The sequence below is a fragment of the Plutella xylostella genome, chromosome 21, assembly GCF_932276165.1.
Source record: "Plutella xylostella chromosome 21, ilPluXylo3.1, whole genome shotgun sequence".
Classification (NCBI taxonomy): domain Eukaryota; kingdom Metazoa; phylum Arthropoda; class Insecta; order Lepidoptera; family Plutellidae; genus Plutella; species Plutella xylostella.
This window is the reverse complement of record NC_064001.1, coordinates 6,108,690-6,126,426: the sequence shown is the minus strand read 5'-3', so window position 1 is coordinate 6,126,426 and position 17,737 is coordinate 6,108,690. Positions and strand designations below refer to the sequence as shown.

The following is a 17,737-nucleotide window of genomic DNA, read 5'->3' as shown; positions in this document are numbered from 1 at the left end:
GTCACTTTTGTACTCTGTTTTTTTTGTTGGAGCATTTGCGAAGTACGTCAATTTAGTAAATGTGTAAATGTATTGAGCTTGGTATTGAGCTATTCAAACTATTTCAGAGAATCGAGAACTTTTTCAGTGTCCATTACTATTTGATGAAATTTGGGATCCAAAAGACACAATTTCATAAAGTTGGTAAAATCTGTTGGCATCGTAGACGTGTTTTTATGATCTGCAACAAATAAAATACAGGGCCATATTGGTAAGTAGACCGGACCGGATCCTTTCAGGGGTGATAGAAGAAGGCATTTCCAGTCGATTGAACCCTATAATATAATGCATAACGGCTCATTTGATTTCAATTGATTTTTTTTAAATGTTTAACTGTTTTGAGGTAATATGTCTAATTTAAGTCGAATAATGCACATTTGATTATTTTAATTAGTTTATTAAGGTGTTACGTGTTACTTTATGCAAAACAACCAAAAAAAGTTATTGAAATATGTCATATTTTTTTTCGCCTTTAAGAGGAGAGTATAGCACTTGCTCGTCCATACGAGGGCGATACCGAAATGATCGGGAATAGAAAAAAGTACAAAGATATCATAATATTATTTAGGGTACACTACATAAATCCGAATTACTTTTTTACGGATATGAAATTAACGATTTTTAAAATTACGAATTTCATAATTCCAAATAATTCACAATCCCGAATTTTAAGTTTCCGAATAACGAAAATCACGTATAGTTAATAAACGAAATTTCAAACAACATATTTATTAAAATAACGAAATTCAATTTTCCGAATATTATTATTTCGATGTTTTAAAAGTACGACTTTTTATTATATCGAATTGTTAAAATTACGAATCCCGAAGTTTTAATATTCTGAAAATACTAATTCCCGAATGTATCTTAGTTAACAAGAAATAGTTATTAAGAATAGTGTGTTTATTAACAGCATAATCCGTATACAATTTAACAATACTTTAAAGCTATATTATGTGAAACGCTCCGCTCCGCTTCGCTGCGCTCCGCTTTGTTTTTCAATATCTATGTGCACCTAACACGCTCCTCCTCGCTTTGCTCGTCGTCGCACCTATCTTTAGGTTTTTAAGTATTAACACCATAAAATTCCGAGCAATTGTTTTGCTCTATATTTGAAACGCTCCGCTCCGCTTCGCTGCGCTCCGCTTTGTTTTTCGATATCTATGTGCACCTAACACGCTCCTCCTCGCTTTGCTCGTCGTCGCACCTATCTTTAGGTTTTGGGTCTAAGGTTTTTAAGACGTTTATGGTTTTTTTGTCAAAATCACGAATTATCACATTTTCGATCGGGATTTGAATTTGTCGTGATTATAATAAATCGGTATTTTATTTTTAGTATGCTTAAGTAATCGTATTTTTTAACGTTCGTGTATTTGACAATCGTAATAACAAATTTTCGTGATTATAATATTCGAAATTATAATTTACGTGATTTTTAGAATTCGGCATTTTAAAAAATCGGTATTGAAATATTTCGTAAATTACATATTCGGTGTTTTCAAATTCGGAAAAAAGTTTTTCGGAATATTTGGGTGTTCCCTATTATTTACTTTTATTGTTTTTCAAAGTAGTCTCCGTGACATTCAATGAACTTTTTCATTCGATTAAACCAATCATTGAAACAGTAATTCTAGTCTGAAGTGGATACTGTCAAAACAGCTGATTTGTAAGCTTCGACCGCCTCTTCTGGGCCGCTAAACCGTTGACCACGTAGCATATCTTTAATTCTTGGGAATGTAAAATAATCATTGGGGCTCAGATCAGGGCTATACGGAGGATGGTCCATCAACTCCACGTTTTCCATATTTAAAAACGTTCTTGTTTTGCGAGCGGTATGAGAGCTTGCATTATCGTGGTGAAGGATTATACGACGATTCGGGTTAGTTTTACCACAGAATAATAACTAGTACCAGGTACAGAAGTCCATCTTCGCAATGGCTATCAAAGAAATATGACTCCATCCCATAAGCAATAAGATCTAATTTAGATCGCGCTCCAGCCGCACACGTTTTTATTTACTTACCTACCAATTTATTTTTGAGGGAATATGCGCCTTATTTCACTGGACTACGGTGCATAATAAGTTATACGTGGTTATACGCATTGAAAAAGAAGCCACCTTAGGGTTGCCTCAGCACCACAGACTACAACGTTTACTAAGCAACGGACTGAGTTTGTAAAAAGAATGTCATGATATTAAAACAAAATAATTTGAATTTAGAATACAAAGCTATTCCAAACTTATTTTCTATTGGAAATAACCAGTAAAAACAATGACAATTTCATAGTTAAGATATTTTGAAGTACATAAAATATGTATGAATCTAAGTACCTAAAACATTTAATTTTGTGAAAACATGTTTTTTTTCGTTATAATTTATATTATGGATATAATTTATATTATGATACAGAACGTGTTAGTTTCGTTAAGCACTAATCCCACTCAGCGCACATTTTATAATCGATTCATTAATACATTTTGAAGGTAGTTGTGTCTGTAAATTTAATAATTTAACGAAAAAAATATTGGAATAGACTTTGTTCAACATGGAGAAAAAAAGGGTTTGTAGTTCGGATTAATTTCATTTCAAATAAGGAACGTAGAAGAAATCAATAAAATACTTAGATTAGTTTTACCTGTCAGCATCTTTTGGTAATGTAAAAAAATTTAAATTTGGATCACGATCCGTATTTAAGCAATTAAATACGGCACAGTATCTTTTTGCTGCTTTTTTTCTTTTTATGTCCATTTTTCTATTCATAATTCACGCGCGCGTGTATCGTCTTCCGCTTGCGGCAGCCGACTAGATTTGCCCACTCGAAGCGGCAGGCGCCAGGGTGGCGCCTGCGCCGCCCACGCGCGGAGTGACACAGGCCTGGTTTTACGAAGTTCTCTTACGACTTCCGGCAAACAAACTGTTGTGTACCAATCAGCAGTAACCGTCCTTTGTTCTTGTAATGGAATCGTAGCCACATGGCCAGTTTTCGATACAAACGAAGCGACCATTTTTTTCGACACGCTGCGTGAGCGAATAACTTTTGTTGGCTTGACCTCACCTTCGAAGACCCAAACTGCCGATTGATGTTTTCTTTCGGGCTCATATGAATAAATCCACGATTCATCACCAGAGACGATATTGTAGACAGCATTTGAACTGCCTCCATTGAACCGTTGCAGAGAAGATCGACACCAATTAACACGAGCCGACTTTTGTTCCTCGGTCAAACGGTGGGGCACCCAGCGCGAAACTAACTTCTTGACACCCAGTTCTTCATGTAAAATGGTTTGAATGGCTGTCATACCAATGCTGAGAGAAGCCCGAATCTGCTCGTATGTCACATGTCTATCTTCTTTTATTAACTGGCGTACAGCATCGATGTTATCTTGTGTTACCGCTGTTTTTGGCCGACCAGTAGAAGGGACTGTGGTAAGAGAGGAACGTCCACGGCGAAACTCAGAATACCAACGATATATAGTCGTTTTACTTGGTGCTTCAAGTTTATAAATAGAAACAAGCTCGGCGAGACATTGTTCTTGAGATAAACCTCGACGAAAGTTGTGAAAAATTATTGCACGGAAATGTTCCCGCGTAAGCTCCATTTTTTACACCGACTTGTCAAATTCAAATGGTCAATACTCTTTTATTTTTTACTTTTTTTAAAATTCGAAAATGGAATTATGTTTGAAAAAACACTACATTTGATACACCAAAAAGGTTTCACTCTAATTTATTCCTAAGTATTCTATTCCCGATCTTTTCGGTGTAGCCCTCGTACAAAAAGAGAAAACGTTTTACTACCTCTAAATATTATCCAATTTCCATGATTTTTTTGTATGTTATTGACACAAAGAATAACAAGGTTTACTTATAGCTTTTTCTTTTTTCGAAATTTTTTATAGGTTTAAAGTTATAGGCACCTCAAATAACGTAATTTTTGTGTGTTGAATCAAGCCGTTGGATGAACAATAACCATGTATTTTTTTTTAAAAAGCCAAACCTATAAACCTAGAATATATTATGCTGAAGCGATTGACACCAAAATCTAAAAGATTAGTTGATATTTAGTTAGTGTAAAACGTTTTCTCCCGAAACTAGAATTTCATTATGAAAAGTACCCATTGTCAGTCGCGTGCTTCAGTGCATCTCTATCGCACCCGTTCCCGGGGCATGAGAGCGCAAGTGATAACAAATCTTTTCCTAAATACCTATTTCGCTAGAATCGCGAAGGTATACTCTCCTCTTAAGCATAAAATTTGAAAAAACTTAAATATCTTAGAAATGGTTAGGTTTCGGATAATGCATTATAGGGTTCAATCGACTGGAAATGCCTTCCTCTATCACCCCTTGAAAGGATCCGGTTAACTTACCAATAACCCTGTAGTATACTTATAGTTAATATAGGGCTATAAAGTACCTATTCAGTTGATGACGTGACTTTATAGAGCTGACGAGGGGGTCTCTTTCGCCTTTCTATATTCTAACTACTTACCACTTTTGTCCCTATTTTAGGACATTACTTATATTGAGCCGAACTAAGCTCTAGACCTTAGAGTATGTTGTAATTACCTGCCTTGTTCATGACTTCTTCATGACTTCTCGCTCGCTTCATGACTTCTTCAATCTTAACAAACCGTAAAGTACTTGGATCATTTAGATTGTGACTCCGAACAGGTAAATATTTACCCAGTTTATCCAGATACATTTTTGCATTATTCTTTATATTAAATTTTATTTTCCGTATCTGAAACGTTGGTTAATATTTGAATATAAACAGTAGTTAAATGAGCTAGTTAATATAAACATATAGGTAGATATACCTTGTTACTAACGCTTTCGTATTTTATATTTAAGTAACTAGTTATATTATGTACTTATAATAATTTAGAGTAAGAGTAGAAATATGCGTCGTAGGAAGATGTATACTTAAGTAGGTAATAAGACTTTTAATTATGATAGTTAAGGTCATGCTTGCTTACCCCTTGGGACGGACTGTTAACAACAAGTATTAAAACACCTCTTTTAAAAAAACCTTTAGCTTTTTCCGTCAAATTAATGGATTCTAATACTTTATCATTGCTTCTTATTAGTAATTGATCAAAATGTACCGTCACATGTATTTCATTGCCATTGCCACTGTATTTTACCCAGCTTCCTCCTCTCCATTGCATTAGTTTATCAATTGGTATCGATAGAAAATCTGGAAATTAAACATAAATAATACTTAACACTTATGTAAAAATGTTACATATTTCTATGAAAGTTATCTAAATATCCTTAAAAACAATAATAACATTATGCCTTACAACCTACCTTTACACGAATTGGCCATATCAATTAATTTATTTTTTACAGGGTAGCGATACTTAGTAGGTATTTGGTACTAATTTAGCATAGCTCCCTAGCTTTTCTTCTCCTTCCTTTCCTTCCACTTCCAATTTCCCTTTCCCGCCAATTTTGCTTTGTCTACATTTCTAGAGAGCGTGTGCAGAGTTCGTTGATTAAGTGCTTTTTCATCACCACTATTTACGATTTTATACATCACAGAAAGAAAAACATAAAAGGCTGTTTTAAATTGATGTAACAAGTATATAATAATAAGTTTAAACGTGTACAAAACGCATGTGCGCGCTTTTGCTTTGATATTCCAAGGCGATCTCATGTGTCACCATTTTTGAACCAAAAAGGTATTTTAAAGATGTCAGCACGCAGGAAATTGCACCTCGCATGTTTGCTTCAACGAGTTGTACAAAGTAGGAGACCGAAATACCTAAATTACCGAAAATAATAACCGAAATTATATATCGTGTGTTTAATACAAGTTCCGTTGTTTGTTTGCATAATTATGTTTAACGTAAGTGCATGCACAGGGACAGGCTGAAAAACAGCGTTGCGTTGCTGCCCTGCAGCTCGCAGCAGATGCTGAGTCTGCCCCTTTTTGTCTCTAATTTATTATTACTTTTAGTTTATTTTCATTTTAATATGTGTTATGGAGACAAATAACAATATTTTCTTTCTTTCAGGACAAGCTGGTGCATTCCAGCTGTAGACAGAAAAAAATACAGGATTTTCACATGATTCGAGGACGAGGGTGGGTGACAAAACAAATCACAATGTTACCCTAAAACAAGTTTTATTAACTTACACTTACAAAGCTATAAATTATAAATATTTACAGAGATTTCAAAAATATACTAAAATAACATTTGAATAATGAAATTAATGAACATACACAAAAGGCAAATGTTTCAGGCTGGTCAGGTTGTACTGCAAACGAAATAAAATGTTTCACTGAATAAGCAACATTTTGACTCTTTCATCTTATGTTAATTTAATAATACTCAATATACATAGGATCATCATCATCTAATTGCTCCAAGCTACACATATCGCATATTTCTTACATATAAAATGAACCCTATATCACCAGGAATAAGGCACTGTAGTTTACAGTCTGATAGTTGATGGTGTTTTTCAGAAGGTATCAGTATTATTTACATAAATAACTACTTGGGAAAGATATTAATGTCTGTGACCAAACTGATCCTTAAATTACACTGTAATTAATAATTAATGATCATCCAGATTTAACTTAGTTAAGAAAGAGTTGATGCCTCGCTGATTCTTCTTGGCCTCTGGCGTTTTGGCTTCAACAACTTTCGCTTGTTTAGTCTCTTTCTTCTCAGGTTTAGCTTTCCTCTTTTTCTCGTTTTTGGGACTCTTTTCTTCCCCCTCTGGGGCTTTCTTTTCCGGTTTTTTCTTTTTGTTCTTTTTCTTTTCTGTTTCCTCGGCTACCGGAGCAGGTTGCAACAAAGGAGTTACGTCATCCACGATCATTGCTAGTTTCTGGAAGTAGTTCCAGAGAGCATCCACACACTTTTCAGGGCGGCCGCCGTCCTTCGTCTCCCAGATCGGTCCGTAAAGTCGCGGCTTGAGTTTTTCTGTTGGCTTCCTCATTTCTGAAGCGAATTCGTCTTCTAAGTGTTTGAGTCTCGCTTGCTGCGCTTCTGGAGACAGAGCCAGGACGTCGTCCTCATCCATTGTAGCTTCCTGTGGAAGAAAATAATGTTTGTAGTATAGACTTATTGTGATTGCAATCCTGCAAGTAAGTAAATTAGTACAAGGTGAGAGTGTGTGTCTATCAATGTATATTGTTATTGTTGTTGCAGCCCTAAGGTGCAAAGGGTCTCCACTAACGTTCGCCACTTCCGCCTACCTTCGGCTGTACTTTTAGCCTCGCTCCAGCTAAGTCCAGAGGCTCGTAGCTCGCTCTCGACGCTTCAGCGCCATGTTTGGACAGGGCGTCCAAGGGAGCACTTGCAATTTAGTGGTCGCCAATCAAATGTAATATTTGCGGCATTCATAGTTCCACAGTGTGCCCAATCTAGCTATCTATACCCTACTAATATTATAAAGTCGAAAGTTTCTGAGTATGTGAGTGTCTATGTTTGTTACTTCTTCACGTCAAAACGGCTTAACCGATTTTAACGAAAGGTATGTAATTGCTGACACACTGTATTAACACATAGGCAACTTTTTATCGCAGAATTCCCACGGGAAAACTTTTTAAGGCGAAGCGAAGCTCGCGGGAACATCTAGTAGGTGTTATAATTAAGTTCTACGTGTACAGGCTGTTGCAAAAGTGGTATAACAAGCTGAAATGCGGTGACTCTTTTTGTTAAGCTGCGTACAGACTGGCCAAAAGAACGCAATCGAACGGGTTTCGTTGACTCGTTGCTGCAATCTACCCTGTATTATGTATGATAAATATCCATCGTGTGGCGTTCGTTGGGCGTTCGTTGGGTCGGTCTGTACGCAGTTTTAGAACAAGACAGCTAGGGCCCCTTGCACCAACAAATTAAATCTAGATTTAGTGTCAAATGTCGTTTTAAGAAAAGTCAGTCCATATAAAACTTGACACTAAATCGAGATTTAACACTAAATCTAGATTTAATATGTTGGTGCAAGTGGCCCCTAGTTGTTAATAACGTGCTATACCTCGTCGCTAAGGTACCCGTGCGGCACGAACAGCTCGTGGTCCACCTCGTAGTCGTCGTTGTCGTCGAGGTCGCTGCCGGCCGCGCTGCCGTCGATGCTCTCGCCCTCCGCCTCCTCTTCCCACTCGTCTGCACTGTCCACTGAGTAGTCTAGAAGCTTCTGCGGATTAAGAGTTACGAGTATTAGATGATAGAGTAGCTATCTTCTTCTTCTTCTGGTGCCGTCTCCTACCGAAGGTTGGCAATCATCCTGCTTATTTCCGTCTTGGAGGCCGCCGCACGGAACAATTCTCCAGTGCTCAACTGGCGTAGATTTTGCAGCCATGATGTCATTGGCCGCCCAGGCCTCCTCCTGACTTGTATCGTAGAGTAGCTATGGTAAAAATATATACATAAATAGGTATCATCATCATCATCACTAGCCTAAAGCAGTCTACTGCTGTATGTAGGCGTCTCCTCAAGCACGCCACTGGATGCAATCTATATATTATCTTGGATGACGACAATGATGTCGATACAGAAGTCGTGAGGATAACGTCACATGCCGTCCCGCCCAGGCTTCTGTGTGCCCACGTCTTTATGAAGCAAACTTTATTAAGACTAAAATACCTATTTGATAACTTAAGCGCTCTTTTTTAATATGTAACTAAGTAGGTACATCTGAACATTTATCTGTGAAAGCTTGTCATTAGCTTTAAGATACCTGTTTTCATGTATAAATTATTTGTGTAACATGCTGTTAGCTTTAGTAATAAAATAAAAAAAATTAGCAGAAAAAATTTGACTAACCTGGTCCTGCGCAAACGGCGTCCTCGGGCCGACGGCGCCGCTGCGCTTGCGCCAAGTGCCCCAGTACGGTGGACGGCGGTTCTCATGGAAACTTAGTAACTTGGGCCTCAGCTTCTCTCGCACTGAGGACTCGCAGATCACCTCACCGAGACCGTCTGGCGGCTGGAGCTCGTCTTCTGGAGATTCATTAATTTTTATTATTTTAAGATTAACAAACATTACAGCTACATTTTAGCTAACGGTATTATTATACACAATAATTAGTAACGAATGTACTACCATCCATCTAGGCCTAAACCCTTCCTTCATTGGAAGGAGACCTGTGCCCCAGCAGTGGGGACGTAATGGGTCGTGATGAAGGTACTACCATCACTGTAAACCACAGATTACCAAAATAGTGTTTTATGTGTAAATTATAAAGCTAAGTAGGTTGATGGAATGGTTGTATGAGGATACACTATATGTATTGATGTGATGGAAGTAAATTGAGGACTTGTATTTTATCGTTGGTGGAATAGAGGAGTGTTGTAAGTTGGGTCAGTGTCTGTTTATGACCATGTATGGTGTTCATATCTTTTAAAGAGCATACTGATGAAAACTATGAGAAGAATTAAAATTTAATCGATAATGAATACTTAGGTATTTGTGACAGCAATGCCATTATTAGAGAGTGTAGGTAGTTTTGATATTAATTTCAAAGTGCTAATAAATAAAGAATACTTTTGCTTACCCACAATGACAACGTCATCTTTATCATCCAAGGGCCAAGTTTTACCACAAGACCCTGGTTTCACATCAGGGGTTTTCAGACTTTTTACATACAACTTCTTTTCTGCCACATCCTGTTTCTTCAAAAACTCTTCAAGAGTTTTCTTCCGTTCTACAGACAATTCTAGTCTTACTGTTGGGGCTAATCTCATATCAGATTTGAGTGTGAAGCTTGATAGCATATTGTTTTGTATGACAGGTCCAATAACCGACTGGTCTTTCTCCATCTTCTGTTTTGGGACAAAGAAATTGGCAAAGGCTTCAGCAGCTTTCTTTTTTTTTAGTTCTTGTTCCTGTTTCTCCTGGTCTAAAGCTTCTTGTCTCTTGCGTCTCTCTTCTTCTCTGGCCTCTTTCTCTTTCCGTCTCTCTTCTTCTTTCGCCTCTTTCTCTTTGCGTTTTAATTCTTCTTTCTCTTCTCGAAGCTCTGTAAAGTTATAAATAAATTCATTGAAAAAAAAGGTGGTAACATAAGATAATATCGTATATATTATATGACATGGTCCCCTTTTGCTAACATGATAAATACACATGTTGCTTTTCTATCTGCATGTCTTATAATAATGTTTCGTGTTTATGTAATCTAAAAAAATTATGTTAAAAATCATGCTGTATAACCTGTGTATGTGTTGTGTTAAGTAAATAAATAACTTATCTATCTATCTATCTATCTACATGGTCCAAGAAAAAGTACATTTTTGTATTGCATAAAAAATAATAGTTTTTTTCAGTACCCAAGTGGGTTTCCTGAAATAACACAAATTATACTTACTTTTCTCCAGTTCTTTTTGTTTCTCTTTCTCTTCTTTTTCTTTTTTCTTCTGTTCTTCCTTTTCTTCTCTCTCTTTCTTTCTTGCCTCTTCTTTCTCCTCTCTTTCTTTCTTCTTTAGATCTTCCTTTTCCTTCTTAATCTTGTCTCTTTCTTCTTTTTCTTGGAGCCTCTTCTTTTCACGGTCTTGTTTCTCTTTTTCCCTTTCCTCTTTCTTTTTTGCAGACTCCAACTTTCTTTGTAACTGAAAGTTATTTGAGGTATTGTTTAGTTTTGGGAATAAATAAGTCATTGTTTAAATGTCTAGTGGTGTACCAGTAAATGGGATAGAGGTGTGATGGGAGTTTGATCTCGGTTGGTTTAACAATAACTGCAATTATTGTCATTTAATTAAATTTATTATGCATGGAAGAAAGGGACGGGGACTCTGATGTACATACAGGAATTACTAATAACAAGAATCATTTGATGTTGAATAAAGATATTTAAATTGAATTTGACTGTAGTTTTCTTAATATTTTGTAAAGTGTAATGTGTGTAAGTAATAATTTGATTTCATAGATATAAATCAAGAATAAAACTGTAATTTGTGCTATTTCAGCTGGTCATTCAACAACTGATGTAGAGAATCTTTCCTTCAATCTGCTCTTATTTAGTAACAGTTTGTTATATTTAATGATTCTTTACAACCAACAACACCTAATCTCACTGGATAATCCTTCCCCCATGGAGGCAATTACTAGTCCTGCTCTAGTGTTTGTCATAGATGATTTATAGGTGCACACTGGTAATCAATTTGACTTTATAAGCTTTATTAAATTTATGTATGGTTTTATACTTATTACTATTAAAAGTTACTAAAACTTAACATACCTGTTTAGGTGTCAAAGAAGTGTTAGAAGCATTCAGCGAGTCATCTACTTGTCCATTACTGATGGAACTTCTGGTGTTCTTCGGTGTTTTAGGAGTGGTTGGAGCGGATTTAGCTTCACTGGACTTAGAACCTGATACTGATGTATTTAAAGTAGTTTTATTCTCTTCTGATTGTGACTTCTTAATCCTAGGGCTTCTTTTAGGAGTACTAACAGTCTTGGAGGGGGGATTGTATGATTTTGTTTTAGTTTCATTTTCATCAGCTGTTTCATTGTTTTTACCAGTGATGGCAGCCAAAGACTTCCACTGTTCAGGCTCCGGAATGGGAAGGTTAGCATCAGATTCATCATTAGAGTCTTCTAATTCTATTAAAGTGTTGTTTGTTTTGTTCTGATCATTATCTGGCTCTTGAACCTCCTGTGTTGAGATATCCGTTTTATCATCTACTTCCATCGGTTCTACATCACTAACTTCACTCTTATCACAGTCCTTTGCCTCTTTTTCTTCAACATCATTGTTTGTTGTGATGGTCTCACTAACATTTTTGGTATTCTTCTTCTTTTTGGCTACTTTTGACTTCTGCTGTTTCTTTTTGATTGCTTTGGACACCAGTTTGACGTAGGGATTAGAAATACTGACTTCCTTGTCCGTTTTTATGGCATCCTTGCTGTCTTCATCACTAATGAGAACACAATCTTCTTTATCTTCGTTTTCTTTGGATATTTTGCCAATTTTAGAGGCGACACCATTGTCTTGAGCTGATAACTTCCTCTTTCTGGTCAACGGCGACTCAGGAGCGGGAGAAACATCACCAAGAATCTTGAATGGAAGACGAGCTTGTTTCAACTTTTTCTGTGAAGGACTCACCACAATGGCAGCATCGGGTGTTTTTGTTGCCTTCATAGTTGGCATGTATATTCGCCTTCGTACGCACTTTATCTATTAAAATACAATTCCTACAGTAAAATCACAAAACAAAGTGTGCACCTGCACTCAAATTTATTTAGACTTTTGACAGCTCGCGAGAAACCGCGGGAGATTAGATTTAGATGCGTTCAAAAAGTCAGGTTTTTAGGTCAGTGGTCCTGCCTTCACTGTTTACTATCGTGGGGTTTGTTGTGCTTATATTATGCAAAAGAGCACCTTGTACTTATAACTAAATATATTCTATAACTTTTTAATAATAATAGGTAGGTGCGTTGTAATGAATAAAAATATTTTCACAAAGGAAACTGAAAAACACATATAAATTTCTAAACGTATAACCAATAGAGTAAATAAACTAAAGTGCCACAGATTACTTAGAAGAGAGTGCGTGGGCCTTTATTATTCTGAGGGCCACAAATATTTCTATTTTGCCCAATCTATACACAAATACACAACAAAATTATAACACCTTATTTTGCCCATAATAATAACAGACTTTCATTGACATTGACTCATAAATATCCTAATTTTTTGATAATTTATCGTACAAACAATATTCATAGAGTAGGTAAATGTATACAATATTATTCTATGAATTCTGTGGCGGTGATCCAGTGCGGTCTGGCGAAAGACAGTCTGGAAAAAATGAAGTATGGAACGCGTACGAAAAATAATGGCGAGCAAAGCTCACAGAGTACTTTGTACGCTATCATAGACATCTTTGGCTTTTGTCATCTGTCATTGTCAGTCAGTCAATCGTTTAGTTTAAAAAATAATTTTAAATCATGAATAAATTAAGATTTAACAGTTATGTATATATTATTATTACTGTGGATAAGTGCAGTGTTTGTGTGGAGGTACCTAACTATTAGTGTTGCTTGATATTATTGAAAATAATTATGTTTTATAAAACTTGTAAAATTGTGGTTTAAGAGCCGCTAGCCGGTCGTATAGATGGCCAAAAGAGAATTTTATGGCCAAATTTTCACTGGATGAGGAAAGGTAAGCTATAGGATTTAGATTATTTATATGTATAAAAAAGTTAAAGTCTAATAAAATAACTGGAGAGTCAGCTCAACCAACAATAGTGCATGAAAGTTTTTTTATCGATATCGATATTTTTATTTATTATTTCGCACAGCATCAATCAGAACAACTTTTGTCTACTAGTTTTGGAAATTAGCGAAAAACAAATTCGGATCTCCATACAAAAATTACCAGTGACTTTTATTATACCTACTTAAATAATATTTAATTGTTTAATAATAATGATAAAAATGTTGTTTGCAGATGTAAACAGTGGGTTAAGATGACCGGTAAGAAGGATCTCGTTGTTTATGTGTATATTGAAAAGCTACATCAACTTTAACGAATTTGTGGCAATCATTTTCTACCACAACGTTTTAAGAACACAATTGAAAAAAAAACCATTCCATGTGTGGGACTTACTGCAGAGTTGCAGACACTTTATTTTATAATAAATAAATATAATTATATTTTTCCACTTTTATTTTATTTCAACATTATATCATAGCACTTACGTCAACGGAAAGTCTCGAGTTTATTTTATGGATTATATTTTTGTGTTCAAATGGGAACATACCATAACGTTGAACCGAGACTTAACGTTGGTGTCAATGTGTAACACTGAAATCTTATTGTGTAAATCTGAAATTAAAGTAATACATACACTCGCACTTTTTTTTTTACTAGGTATCGATAAAAAATATCCATAAGAAGCACATCACTATTTCAGCGGGGCTATGTTGGCAGTTTTGTACGTCATAATTTTTGTTTTGTTGGTACCCTGTGTTAGTACGCGTGTATAAAAAAAAATACAAGTATTTTTTCTTTTTTTCCCTTGTACTCCCGTCTCTTAAAACGTAGTGTTCTTTTCTCTATGATATTATGATCCTGTGTATGAATCTATCTCTCATTTTCAATAATGACGAAAAAACCAAAGCCGAAATTAGATTTTAAAGACATTTCTTTAGGCTTGCGGATATTACGTGAGTTTTTGTTGGGGCGCCCTCATGAGTTAAAATCATTGCATGTCCGATTTCCGCCAATGTTGGCACCTCGGACCATACCACGGCCCGATATCCCTCGAGGGCCCGACCCGAAGTACTCACAGTTTCAATATTGCACCCGGAGTGCCCAACGCTCTGTGAAGCCTCCGGTGATAGCGCCTGTAGGTGAAGGTAGCAAGCCCGGGTCCAAGCATATTGATCCTGCTCATGTAAGTACTAATATTAGCGTAATGGTCCAGTGCTGGTCATAGGACTCTTTCAAGGATCACCCAAAACTATGTCCTCGGTCTTCCACACCATCTATCTACGTTTGCCGGTTCATGGTCTCTATCTAGTCTCTGGCGTCGTGGACGCTGACTAGGTCACTATATGACCACTACACCATTGGGTCTTCCATATAAGCCATTATTTCAGATTCGCTTCTCGTCTCCACCGACCCCGGGCCCGCCCTGGCAATGGGACGGGCACAATTACTTCATCAGTGTCCCTGATACTTCGCCGCCGAGTCCCTGCCCCCCGCGCCCGCCCGCGCCCCCTTGCCCGCCTGCTCCCATCTCGCCCTGCCTTCGCAGGAGTGATTATGTGAAGAAGCCGAAATAAAATGAGATGAAGATTGTCATCTACATATAAATACGTTAACTATGTATTTGTTGCTTTTATCGAATCTTATCTTATCTCATAAGCTTGCTTATGTGTTAGGTACTTTAAATTAAATTTCGAAATTAAATATTTTTTGAGTTGAAAGTGTGTTGTTAGAATTTTAATGTGCCCCGTGTATCCCCTATATTAGGTACCTATGTCGTAGTTTTATAGTCTTCTGGCGTTTGCTGCTGGGTACTCTGACCTGCCAGCCAACGGGAATCACATACCTACTGATGGAATTCCACTCTAAGTATACCGATGTCTGCTGACAACTGACATCGTCACCGTCCGTAGGTAGGTATATAATCTCGGTACAGCCGATCGGAAACAGAAACGGCCCCACTCAAGAAGTCATCTACCTACCCCAACGGTCATCGGTTCTACAGCATTACGAAAAAGCGAGTGTACAGAAATTAAATGAACAGATTTATTTTATTTTAACCCTCGACGGAAAAAAGAGGGTCTTATATATAAGTTTAACGTGTCTGTGAGTCACTAACAAGTTTTTATTACTAGTTACTAGGTAGCCACTATTATTTAGGAGCTATGTGCAAGAATCATTTTGATTGTGTATCGACTCGTGACATTAAGTACCTACATATTATTATACTTACAGTAATCTAGGAATGTCCAGTGTCGCGAGCATAGGATTCGATACTATTTTCGAATCTACGAGAAGGGTCACTTTTACCAAACGCTAAACGTATTTAAATCAAATTTTAAATAAATTTTGTACCAACTGACAGACGTATGACAGGCTACTAAATACGTTTAGCGTTTGGTGAAATTCCACCTAACATATGGAAAAAACAAATGTCACTTTTGGAACTAACTTTGCCTTAAATTTTGACAGTGACAGTTGACGATACGCAACGTTAACGGAGGATCGAAACTTGTGCTCACGACTCTGTATGTATCTACGTAATATGGATTTAATTCATCCTAATTGCTACGGTAACCAGTATAAATTGGCAATCAATCCGCATGTTAATTTGTAATCCAAACAGAAGCTCAGCTCACCAAATAAGCTATGTTCAGAATTTCAATCAGAAACAGAAACTGACCTTAGCCTCGCGCCAGAATTTAAATCGTGTCACGTGTTTGTTTACCTTCTAACAACTTATAATAGGGAAAAATATATAGGTAAGTATACTTAAGTTATCAATCAAAATTGAACCTAAATTCCAGTGGCGTAGAGTGCATCGGCGAGGCCCCGTTTAAAAAATTTTTTGGGCGCCCTTATATGGGAGTAAGTTGCAGGTGGGTTATTCCGCAACGTTTTTGGGCCTTTGTTCCCAGCCAGTCACACTGTTACTCGTTGGGAATTTTATGTTCAAAATTCCCATCAGTCCACACTCTGTTACTCGTTGAAACACCCTTTTCCTTAATTCCCAACGTGTCACATACAACTGTAACATAATTTTTACATTAGTGTGGGCCTTGATTTCTTTAAATAAATTAGGTAATAAGAATTAGCAATAAAAAAGCAGCATTGCTTATCTGCCAAAACCATGGAAGTAATAAGCAACTAGTTACAGTGTTACAGTTGTATGTGACACGTTGGGAATTAAGGAAAAGGGTGTTTCAACGAGTAACAGAGTGTGGACTGATGGGAATTTTGAACATAAAATTCCCAACGAGTAACAGTGTGACTGGTTGAGGTGTGACTGGCTGGGAACAAAGGTTTTTGGGTGAGTTTGAACCTTGTTCGTATTTTGTCAATTGAGAACCTACTGTTTGATATGCCCATCCCACAGCTTGGATCACTGCATGTAGACATGGATCACGCTTGTAGTTAGTAGTTAGTGGTAATGGGTCGATTACACCTAACGAGTACAGTGGCGACTCAGTGTCCTGGGCCGATCTTCGACCAATGAACGGCTAGCAAGTAACCGAGTGCGCGGCTGAGGACCCTGACTCGCCACTGTACTCGTTAGGTGTAATCGACCCATAAAAGCTCTAGCTGCTTTAACAACCAGGTGCCGCTGGTTCTATTCCCCAAAATGAAAGGTAGCTTAATAAGCCAAAACTTCGGCTACACAATTTTTCTTTCCTTCATTTCAGTTGAAACCATATTTCAGGCTCACCACTTACTAAGATTAATCTTATGTATTGAGCGTGTTATTCCGACTATGAAAGATTGCATTAACATAGTAAGCAGGGCGGGTCAGATAGCGCGGTCAGGCAGGTCATAGGTTTAGTACAGTTTCTTGGCTGTAGCTGTACCTATAGTGCCACAAACTTATCTGTTCCGGTGACAGCTCAAATAAATCTCTAATATTTCTTGATTCTATAAGTTTGCTCGTATTGTTATTTCGCTCTTGCGGTGTTAATAAACCCATCTAATGTTTTAAAATATACAATTCATTAGTAAGTAATGAGATATGGATCAATTAAGTTCGCTGTCACCGGAACAGATAAGTTTGTGGCACTATAATCTGTAATCACGTCGTATATTTATTTATTAGATGTAAATGATTACGATCATCATCATCATCAGCCAATAATCATCCACTGCTGGACATAGGCCTCTCCCGAGGAGTGCCACAACACTCGATCCTCGGCCTAAGATTACGATACATAGTCTAAAAATTGGCGTATATACAATACATATAATATAAGTATGTAGTATAAAGAACATCTCAATGAATTTTTCCTCATGAAAATATATTTTTATTTTGTGCTACGTTCAATATTCGGGGGGAAATTAAATGAAAGTCAAACTTTGGCAAAATAAAACACCCTACTGAAACTTACTTACGCATGTATATTTTACCTTATAAGTATATGAGGAAAATTATCTTTCTATTTATAAGATGATGTCATGGCTACTTTACAAGATAACAAAGCGGGAAAAAGCGAGTTTTCCCTACTTAAAACGAGATGAAAGTCAACAAGACTGCTCTC

The 17,737-nt window shown here is 36.8% G+C and overlaps 2 protein-coding genes and 1 long non-coding RNA gene across 4 annotated transcripts; 2 read left to right on the top strand and 1 right to left on the bottom strand.

Moving 5' to 3' along the window:
* Positions 1 to 82: 82 nt before the first annotated feature.
* On the top strand, positions 83 to 6,343 carry LOC119693122. Of its 2 annotated transcripts, none has more exons than XR_007267509.1 (2): positions 83 to 250; positions 6,062 to 6,343. It is a non-coding gene; the product is annotated as an uncharacterized LOC119693122 (long non-coding RNA). The 2 variants fall into 2 exon arrangements; XR_005254474.2 differs by lacking the exon at positions 83 to 250 and adding an exon at positions 5,749 to 5,892.
* On the bottom strand, positions 6,155 to 12,259 carry LOC105384450 (chromatin assembly factor 1 subunit A-A). Its single transcript, XM_048628524.1, has 6 exons — positions 11,232 to 12,259; positions 10,362 to 10,602; positions 9,555 to 10,016; positions 8,825 to 9,000; positions 8,037 to 8,195; positions 6,155 to 7,088 (listed from the first exon to the last, which is right to left on the bottom strand). Exons 1-6 carry the CDS (start codon positions 12,141 to 12,143, stop codon positions 6,609 to 6,611), a joined length of 2,430 nt encoding a protein of 809 aa, XP_048484481.1. The 5' UTR covers positions 12,144 to 12,259; the 3' UTR covers positions 6,155 to 6,608.
* Positions 12,260 to 14,071: 1,812 nt separating this feature from the next.
* LOC105384451 (vegetative cell wall protein gp1) lies at positions 14,072 to 14,928 on the top strand. Its single transcript, XM_011554683.3, has 2 exons — positions 14,072 to 14,397; positions 14,603 to 14,928. Exons 1-2 carry the CDS (start codon positions 14,104 to 14,106, stop codon positions 14,786 to 14,788), a joined length of 480 nt encoding a protein of 159 aa, XP_011552985.2. The 5' UTR covers positions 14,072 to 14,103; the 3' UTR covers positions 14,789 to 14,928.
* The last annotated feature ends 2,809 nt before the right edge of the window (positions 14,929 to 17,737 follow it).

Bases quoted from the DNA above. Each gene is read 5' to 3' on its own strand.
- LOC105384450 (XM_048628524.1), bottom strand. From the start codon at position 12,143: ATGCCAACTATGAAGGCAACAAAAACACCCGATGCTGCCATTGTGGTG. The intron at 10,603-11,231 runs GTATGTTAAGTT...AATAACTTTCAG, and splicing joins CTTCTTTGACACCTAAACAG to TTACAAAGAAAGTTGGAGTC. The intron at 10,017-10,361 runs GTAAGTATAATT...ATAACTTTACAG, and splicing joins ACAAAAAGAACTGGAGAAAA to AGCTTCGAGAAGAGAAAGAA.
- LOC105384451 (XM_011554683.3), top strand. From the start codon at position 14,104: ATGACGAAAAAACCAAAGCCGAAATTAGATTTTAAAGACATTTCTTTA. The intron at 14,398-14,602 runs GTAAGTACTAAT...CCATTATTTCAG, and splicing joins AGCATATTGATCCTGCTCAT to ATTCGCTTCTCGTCTCCACC.